This window comes from Varanus komodoensis, unplaced genomic scaffold (genome assembly GCF_004798865.1).
Source record: "Varanus komodoensis strain SLA01 unplaced genomic scaffold, ASM479886v1 scaffold67, whole genome shotgun sequence".
Lineage (NCBI taxonomy): Eukaryota > Metazoa > Chordata > Lepidosauria > Squamata > Varanidae > Varanus > Varanus komodoensis.
Genome location: NW_025336308.1, coordinates 1,899,271 through 1,909,187, shown reverse-complemented (window position 1 = coordinate 1,909,187; position 9,917 = coordinate 1,899,271). Strand labels below are relative to the sequence as shown.

Sequence of the window (9,917 nt, the reverse complement as noted above, 5' to 3'; positions counted from 1 at the left end):
TGCCGTGACCCCGGCGCCGGGCGGTCGCGGGACGCGAGGCGGCCGTGCGGCCTTTCCCTCGCGGCGCCGCTCCCGCCGGGCCGCCCGCTCGTCCCCACAACAGCCCCGTGAGGCAGGCCGGGCGGGGGCGCGCCGTGTGACCTTGGGCCGGGCCGGGCCGGGCGGGGGGCGCGGGGCTGGGGCCGCCGCTCGAGGCGTTTCCCCGGCGGTCTCCTTTCCCCGGGGCCCCGTTCGCTCGGCAGGAAGGTGACATTGAACGGCGGGCGGCGGATTGCGGGGGGGAGAAGGGGCTCCGAGGCCCAGCGGCCTGGAGGCGACGAAGAGGGAGTCCCGCAGGGTCATCCTGCTGCAGCAGCAGCAGCATCATGTGGGGAGTTTTCTCTGTATCGCTGGGCTGCTTGTCTCCTTCTCCCTCTCTTCACGGTGCTAATTTTTATTTTCTTTCTGCCCATTGTATCCGGAGGATAATTCAGTGTTGTTAAGATGAGCAAGAGTGGGGGCGGGTGAGAGGAATCGTGCTATTTTTCATTCTACCAGGAAATGCTTTTGGGTGGGGCATCCCTTTTGTCAGCCCCATAGCAAACGTACAGTCCGGGCATGAAAAGACGGGCAATTGAAGCAGGCCCAGCCCTCCCTGGGTGAGCCAAGGGAACACATTTGATCGAGTGACCTTGGGCCAGTCATTTGCGCTCTAGATACTGCACAGGTTGATTTTCAGGTACAGTGGGGTGGATTATAATGTATGCTGCTTTGTGCTTTTGAAGGGAGAGCTCAATAAAGACAGAGTGAATGTGTCAGTCTCCCACTTCCTTTTCAGAAGGGCACTTAAGGCCTTGCTGCCATTCTCTAAGATAGATGCATTGAAAGATGACCTAGACCTCTGGATTCACTTGCCTGACAATGATTAATTATTTTATTACATCTCTATCCCCATTGTAATTATGATGGCATTGATATCCCACCTTTTCCCTCTTTTGTGGCCACTGAAGTCTCTTTTCACATCTGATGTGTTGCTGCACAACCACGGCTGGCTCTGTTGATCAATAATTCCCAGTAACGACAAGTTGTTGGCATTTTCTTCCCTTGTGCTAGCTTTTGTTCCTTACATGCTATAAGATCTCACTTTATCCAGGAACCGTTACCATGCAATGTCATGCATTGTATTTACAAATTCAGATTGCAGAACTGTTGACGTTGCGAAACGAAATCGCTGGATCACTCTCAACTCTCCTCCTCTGGTTATCTCCAACTGCTGCTAGGCTCAAAATACATCTGAAATTGGGGCAAACCAAATTTTAAACAGAACTACCAATAATTGATCAAGTAGCGAAGTTGATACTAAGCACAAGAATGGGGCATGGAGCAGCCTGCACCTTGCAGCCTCTCCAGATACCATTTTTTCCAGCTGGACTCTGATCCTGGAAGGGAGAGACCAGGGAGGACACAATAAAGAATGGAGTGAGGAGAAAAGAAAGACAAATGGAAGGAATACACTTAGTTCTCCTCATCCGTGCACTTCTTCTTGCTTTTACAAGAAAATGTCCAGCTAGGTTCTCTCTTCTGTCCTGCCTTTTACTGCCTGGTTTGACAGGACTATTGTATGAATGCCTACTAAGAATTACATTGAACACAGTCAAGTGGGGCTTACTCCCAGGTAAGTGGGTATAGGATTGCAGCATTAAATACTTATCAAGAGCCAGCCGTAGCCTGCTTTTCTGTTTATTTACTTTGCACATGAAGTGCCCAGGCCATTTCAAAGGCTCTGTTGGAGTTTTGTGGAAGTGTGACCAAATATTTTGATGCTCTAACTAGTACTGCTCTAAAAGTGAAACTGAAAGCAACATGACCGGTCCAGTAGGCCACACCCAGCTGTCCACGTGTGCGGTGTGTATATGTACAGTGGCTCATGGGTAGATGTGGTTTATAGAAACCATTAGCAGAACTTGGAAGGGGTGTTTTTAATCAATGATCTAAAACCATAAGAAAAATAGGTTAGGGCCAAATTAATAACAGCAGTAGTCAAGCTGCAAAGAACTCATCGTGAATATGGAAAAGGGATCTGTATTTAGTCTGTTAGAGTTCTTATTTAAGGCCTGTGTTTGAGATGTCACGTGTATGTTTACTGTAAACACAAGCTTTGTGTCATTGAACAAAAAACTTAAGGCACAATCCTATGCATTTTTAGGCAGTAAAAAAGGCTTACACCTCATGGCATGGCCTAACCGGGAGTTGTAGGCTTTTCCCCCTATCTTATTAAATTTATATCCTGCTGTTTTCCTTATGAATGCAAAGCTGCTTACATCATTCTCCTGCTACACGCAGTCTTATCCCCACAGCAGCAGTCCTGTGAGGCAGGTTGAGCTGAGGGTCTGACTGGCACAAAGGAACAGTGGGCTCCATGGCCGAGCGGGGACTCGAACCCAGATCGCCCGAGTCCCAGTCCTGCGCGCATAACCACTGTACCACACTGGCTCGCATGTTTATGCCAAATAAGCATTAAAAGATTGTTCTCTTACATGGTCTATGGAGTAGAATATGAACTGGTAATCTAGACATTGCAGTTTGTCTTACACCTTCTTCTAGGATCCTCAAATCATATCTGGTTCGAACCTGTCCCTTTTCTCTGGCAGGATATTATCTTGGCATCTAGTTGCCTCTGGGTACTCATCTGGTCCAGTTCTTCTCACTCTTGTAAGATGTGCCTTGACATAGCTGTTTTCTTAAGCCTTTCCTGTTTAAGTGAGATTTTAGTTTAGGGTCTTTCCTTACCCTCACTCACCTGTGCAGTTGTGAGTTTACAGGCTAGAATTTGTTGTTGGTTGGTCTGTTGCCAGGGTCTGGTCTGTGCACTTACTCTGCAAAGAGCTTTGCCTTTGGATGCTTGAGAAGTAATAGTAAAAGTAATCATTAAGAGCCCCACAAGCTCTTTTATCTATTTATGATAGATTTTTTCCTAAAGGGTACCAAATTTGATCTTCTAGGCTACAGTCCTACATGGAGTTATTTGGAAGGAGGTAACCCCCATAAAATCGGTTTGGCTTGCTTCTGAGCAAATAGTATGTTGTCAACCTAAGTTACTAGCCTGCAGGAACACATATTAGTCTGTTTATGCACACTGTAGAATTGCAGCCTATTTATGCAGAAGTTCTGCTTTTTATTCACTGTGATTCATCATTGCACAGCAGAGCTGGCCGATGGTGTTGAGTCAGAGGCAGCAGAATTGCGGGAGCAGGATACAAATTAATATACAAATACTGTGAATAAACAAAACATAACATTAAAGTGATTGGAGTCTTCCTGTTTGACAGCTTAAAGAGATATTCTAATACATTGAAACTTAATGGCTACAAATTAATTATCAGGAGGCTCACACTTCTAAAGGTTTGCCTGACTTAACTGGAAGATTGAAAGTCCAGTTCTGCAGCATTGAAAATCTGTTCTGGGTTGGATTTCCCACCGCGTCCTCCTGACACAAGTAAACACATTTCCTCTTTCACACAGTAGCCAGAAGGTTAATTGCCAGGTTTCCCGGGCTGAGTGCCTTCTGCAGACTGTTATGGTTACTGCAAGCTTCTGTGCTCCTCCCAGGGGAGGGCGAACCGCCATATGGCTCTCCTGCTGGGAGATGGTGAACAGCCATGATACTTGGATGTGTTTCCTTGGCTGGGAACCCTAATGCCCCACTGAGGTAGCAGCAGAGTGCAGCTGAGCCAGGTGGGCAAGCAGCTGAACTCCGACCTTTGGTAAGCAGGAATTTGCAGACTGGGTTGTTGGTTCTCATGCATAGACCGTTTTCACATGTATACCCGTTGCAGCACGGCATGCCCTTTCCGCTCTTAACATCTTCCTCTTCTCCTCTGTTTTGGTCATGCAGCAGTATTGCCTGCCCGCTGCTATGCTCATGGGACACAAGAGACAGATGAGGAGTTCGATGCTCGCTGGGTGACCTTCTTCAACAAGCCAGATATTGATGCATGGGAACTTAGAAAAGGTAAGGTGGAGAGGAAACACTGAAAAGCGTGGGAACCTGCTTTGCTCCACGGCTGTGCTCTTAGAATAAGCGTTCCTGTCCGGCAGCCGTGGTGCCTGAGCTCTGCAGGTTGGACTGTCCATTTTCAGTCCCTGGCCTTAACGGAATTAGCCCAAAGCAAGGGCCCAGCCTGGGCAAAGCACAGCTCAGGCATTCCAAGTGCTACTCGAATAATACAAAAGCATAATGAAAATGGATCCAGTCTCTCATTCCCTTGCTATTTCATACATTCCTCAGCGTATGGTTGTGTCGGTCATAGGCTGAGCTGGTTCCGTAAGCGCCTCTGCTGTGTTCCAGTAAACATTTGGGCTTTCAAGTGAGGTTTCCATTTCCTCTCCTGCCTCATTCACAGCTTTTTACAGCTTGGTTGTGGCGGTGATGCATCCAGACATGTTTATCTTCCACTCTCAGCCATCCCATGTTTTCCATCTGTTGAGAAAAAGGTGGAATAGCTAGATAGTGCTAGCAACCTTCAGTCTGGAAGCATTCTAAGATGCTGAATGAGTTAGTTAAAATCACGAATCTCTTTGACTGGTGAATTATTTGCACTCTTCTGTTCAAGTAAAAAGGGGTGGAGCTCATGAGCAGAGAGAGAATTCTATAGGTAGACTTAATTAACAGAAATTTCATTCTGTTCTAAGTGAAAGCACAATGACATGTTTTCTTGGGTAAGCCTTGTTAGTTCAACAGTAATTGATAATTTCGTAAGTAACTATCCTTTTAGAAAACTTCTCAAGTTGCTGAGAGATACTAAATGGACAGGGCGCATAATAATCACAAATATTTAGAATGCTGAAAAAGTTGTTAAATTTCAAAAAAATCAAAGCAATAAATGAAGCACTGTTATAGAACTTGGGACTAAAGGTAAGAGAACCAAAGTCCTATCACTGAACTGATATTTTAGATTTGATCTTTGATTTTTTTAAAAAATCATGAATTTAAGCAAAGTGCAATGCTTGCAGTTCTATATCCAATTATAGTGAAATAAAATAGAACCTCTGCAATATAGAAGAGTTAACTAATGCAAAATTAGTTCATAAGATGGAGGAGGAGATGTAAGCTGCCTTGAGCCCTGTGCAGGAAAAAGGCAGGATATAAATAAAATAAAAATAAACTCTTCCAGAATGCTTGCCTATATTCAGAAATATTATGAATCCTGGGAAGAGAGGTGGCATATTTCTTAAATCTTCCTAAAAATTCTCAAATTGTATTTCTTTCTGACAGGTGTGAACACACTGGTTGGTTATGACCTGGTTCCAGAACCAAAAATTATCGATGCTGCTTTAAGGGCATGCAGACGACTAAACGACTTTGCCAGTGCAGTCCGTATCTTAGAAGTTGTAAAGGTACGTGAAACGGCACTAACGTGGGGAGCCAACATTCTGCTTCTGACCTTTTGCGATCGTCCGTCTGTCGGGGACCAGAGCTTGTGCTTAAGTTCCTTAAAGTGCTTTGGCATTTTGTGTTACCACCTGCCTTACACCGATCCAAGCCAGTCCGTCATGCCAGCATTGTCTGTTCTGACAGGCAGTGGCTTGTGGTAGTTTTCCTAGGCCCTGCCCACCTTGAAATTCCTTTCACAGACAATGCCACTGAAACCAAACCTTTAGTACACAAAGCATGCACTTTGTCCCTGAAGCGTGCAACTTTCCCTCCTCGTCCTTCTTTGCACGCAATGCACTCTTATCAGTCATGCGGTGCCAGTGTGTCTTCCACCTTACGGGTCTGCCACCTTGCACAGCCCCTTGCACCTGCAAGCTACATTCTAAAGGAGTCAGTTGCCCTTTATTAACTCTTGATCAAATTGTCCCATATTTGTAAATTTTTTTCCTTGAATGAACCTATGGCTGTTGAAGGATTATCCCATCTGCGCTTGGATATAAATCCCTCTCGATTTTGATAAATCTTCTGTTCCTTCTTGTTTTGAATTCATTTTGCCGTCTATTCCAATTAGGACAAAGCGGGGCCTCACAAGGACATATACCCCTATGTCATCCAGGAACTTAGACCAACTTTGAATGAATTGGGAATCTCAACTCCAGAGGAACTTGGTCTGGACAAAGTGTAAAAGCTATTGGTAAGAGAACAAAGTTTCCTCCGTTGGGTGGGCCCGCCTCGCCTTAAGCGCCCGCTGTGGCATTTCGGTGTTAGTGAGCGCTGTGAAGAAAGCTAGAATGCAGATTTGCATCCTGTTGCATACGATGGAGAGGGATGCTGGTGTATGCCTGCCGCATGGTTAGGTCGCTTCACATGCCCTCAACAGCTCGCAGCTCGTCTGGTGGCTATTGTACCCAGACTGCTTGGGGAATTTAAAATGTGTCTCAGGAAGAAGTAAGTGCAGGTTCCCTGCATTCACCCAGTTTGTTCTCGTGAGCCATGCCTGGTGTCCTTGAAGCCCAGTTCCCATTGTGCTTAATCCGAAGGGACTAGAGGAAAACGCAGTGGACTTCTCTCTCATACCATGACGTCATATTTCTCAGTCGGACCCAGTCGCAGTCTTTTTGAATACCGATTCATTCCTGGCCACCAGGTGTGTCGCCCCAGCTGTTCTTTGCTGGGCTAGTGGTGGCCTTTGAGGGAGGAAAGATGGTGCTTGTGTTTGAAATAGAAAAGACACAGACAGCTTTTTTGATGCTGCATTGGTTATCGCAAACCAGAGGCTCATGGGCAACCGCTTCACTATTGTACACCGCTTGGGCACCATCTGCTGTATGATTGACGCACACATTAGAATCTGTGAGTGAAGGGGTTGTGTGATCTTGGTAGTTGAATCTGAATTGTAAATGGGGCTTGTTAGTTCCCATTTCCCTGCCTTGTCATCCCTGAATAGGAAGCCCATCTGCAAGGCATTGACATTCACTTCCTGTGGTTTACCAAGATCACAACTGCGTCCTATTTAAAGGGCAAAAATTATTTAGCAAAGGTTGTGATGAAACCAAATATTGAAAGGTTGTTGGGAAATATAAAGTGTATAGGTAAACGACGCAAGTAGCTTCAAAGTAGACCACAGAAGTCTTAGTTCTTTGGCATACAAGCCTTTTGAAGTGTGTAGAAAAATATTAAGCGGTCACAGGACTGGGGACAGACACATGGCAGTCAAAGCCACCCTGTAGCACCCGGTTCATCTGCAGCTGCCCAGCCTGCAGCTTGGAGTGTGTTTCCCCAACCCTTTGCTCACCCATTTTGTCTTTCATAGACTTTGTGGTGACTGCGAGGGATAGAGAACAGGAAAGGAGGGTAGATAGTCCTGAACCTAATCCCCAGTTTCTATTCTCTTTCAGATGAGTTTCCCATGGGTTTATTGTTAAAACTACCTGATTGTTCATCAGTTGCCTGGATACAGACATTATAACGTTACCTATTTGAAATTACTTCTTCCTTTTTGTTGAGTCCTGGAATATGTATTGTGAAACTGGACCTAATAATAAAGGGGAACTGTTTCAACTGAACTTAGCCTTTATAGCCTTAATGATTCTATAAAGTGTTTATTTCCCAAGTGAAAAGAAATAAACATAGATGATTAATCTACATACACTTAAAAGGTTGAACCCTTCTGAACAATTTAACTTTGTCCTCAGAACTTCAGAATACAACATGGGATTCTACCACTTCAAGATGTGAACACCAATACTTGAGGTTCCAATTTCCACTGCCTGTGCATTCACCCAATTAGGGCCATTAAAGAAGTTTATCATTATGCATATTTATTTGAAAATACCATTTCAGTGCTTGAAACACCAGCTGAGCAATGAGCTTGCCTTCATGTACTTTGCCCAGGACTTGTGTATGCCTATTACTAGAGAAGCACAAAAAGTAATCGGAAATCTTCAAAGAGAAGTCATGGCACGGCTTTTGGCAGCACACATACAGAAACACACTTCCTCTTAACTTTAGATAGCATTTGATGCTCGGATGCGCCATTTGGAGTGAGTAGGAAGGCCCATGAGAAGATGTGCAGGCATTCGGTGTGACTGGACTGAGAGGAGTCTCCTGCCATTCTCTCTAACCAAAGGAAAGTGAGGAAGAGCTGCTCATTGGCATAGAAACAGCTGCTGTGGCCAGTCCATTGCTTCGCAGAACTAGGAGTAAGGAATGTGAGCTCTCGGGAGTGAAACCTCAGTAGCAGGGTAGAGTTTGAGAGAGGTGGCAATTCACTAGGGAAGAGGCCTTCTATTCTGAAACGGGAAACTAAAACCTAAACAGGAACAGTGACAAAACCACACGGTTAACATTTTTCTAGATTAACGTAAATCATGTGAACAGCATTTTAGATCTGTACACTTGCAATTCTAAAAGCAAACTGGTGCGTATTTTTGTACGTGGATAAATTGTCGTTTACATGTTTCTCTTCAGTTGTCTCTGATGTGTGTGCATTTTTCACTACAGCCCTTGAACTACCTTAACTAGCTACCATATATGTGTGGCCAGTTTCCTTCCTATAGAAGTTTTGGCCACAGGGCTAGAAAAAGCTGAAGTTTATCAGATTGCAACTTGCACCCTCAAAAAAAGCGTTTCTCCCCTCCCAGTCTCACGCCTTGGCCAGCCAAAGTTTCAGTGTCTGACAGACATCTAGTGGAATGTGGGGACATGGAGGGGGCTTTTCCCTTACAAGCTAGTTCTCTCCACGCAAGGAATTCCTGCAGGAAAGAGGATTCCACTATGTCCATCCCTTCCACGTGCGTGTACCCAAACATGCTCCTTGAAGATCCAGCTGGGAAGTGTGCCTTGTCCCAGGTTTCCTCGGCTATGAAATGTCAGGAAGCCTCGATGGCAGCCGCAAAAAGGATAACCAGGCTCAGTCAGGAAAGACCCCTTTCGCCTCGAACCTGGCGGTTTTATTGAAAGAGCACCCAGGACCCCTGCGGTGACTTATGACAGCATGCAACTGATAGTGGTTCTCGCCGCCCACTACAAAATCACAGCCCACGTACAGCCACTTTTATAACCTCCTGAACACCAATACAGAGCTGAGTTTCCAAATCATACTAGTCCAATAGCATCCTGATGTCTTTAGCATGGCATGATGTTCGAAACCAGACAGAAATACTGGTCACGGTAGTATGGGAAGCATTCCTGGTTGCTTTCTTGACCCGTCACTTGAGTCACCTCTGCAATCTGGATGCTGCCCAGACATGCAAATGTGTCCGATGGAGGAACCGCCCAGGAAATCTGGTTTGGCAGCTACTCTGCGCGGGCGCTTGCCTCGTGGGACCAGATGCCTAAGCGGTCCGTTCAGAGCCAAGTGGGCTCCATCGCTCCGGCGTCTCTGCGGCGGATGGGAACACAGGTACTTCCTCGCCGATGGTGTCAGCCTGGAGCCGCTTCTCCGCCCCGTGCAGAGTCCCAGCTCCTTAACGGAACAGCGGCGCTGAGCGGTGGCCCGGCTTGCAGGCTGGGGCCTTCCGAGCAAGGGGCGCAGGGGCGATTTTGTAGCGCAAAGGCACATGTGGGCAACCCTCTCCTGCCGGGATGCAGCCGGATTTTCCCAGCAGAAACGAGGATCCGCCGAACGCCCGACGAGCCTCCGCGCAGCGACGCTCCGGCGGGGAAGGCGACGCGGTGCCACAGAGCGCGGCCCCGCCGGAGGCCTAGAGCGGCCGGCCGAGCGCCTCTTCCGGAGGGAGCCCGAGCGAGCGCCGCCTCCGCCTGATTGGGTGCCCTCCGCTCGGGAGGAGCCAGTAGGCGCTGCGAGCCGGGGAGCCCTCGCGACTGGCCAATCGGAGCGAGCCTCAGAGGCAGCCGCGGTAGAAGCCCGATCCGAGAGAGGCCCGCCTCCGATTGGCGGGCCGGTGACGCCGGGAGGGCGGGGCTGCGCGGGGCGCTGGCGGAGCGGCCATGGCGGCGGGCGGCGGAGGCGCGGAGGAGCCGCCGGCGCGGGGGGACGCCG

General features: G+C 47.4%; 1 protein-coding gene across 1 annotated transcript in view; it reads left to right on the top strand.

Moving 5' to 3' along the window:
- Positions 1-7,479, top strand: part of LOC123033784 (cytochrome c oxidase subunit 5A, mitochondrial) — a 7,906-nt gene extending 427 nt beyond the window's left edge. Inside the window, exons 2-5 of the mRNA XM_044450590.1 lie at positions 3,875-3,991; positions 5,255-5,376; positions 5,985-6,107; positions 7,312-7,479. Coding sequence (XP_044306525.1) covers positions 3,875-3,991; positions 5,255-5,376; positions 5,985-6,098 — 353 coding nt within the window. The 3' untranslated portion in view covers positions 6,099-6,107; positions 7,312-7,479. The remainder of the gene's footprint in view (positions 1-3,874; positions 3,992-5,254; positions 5,377-5,984; positions 6,108-7,311) is intronic.
- The last annotated feature ends 2,438 nt before the right edge of the window (positions 7,480-9,917 follow it).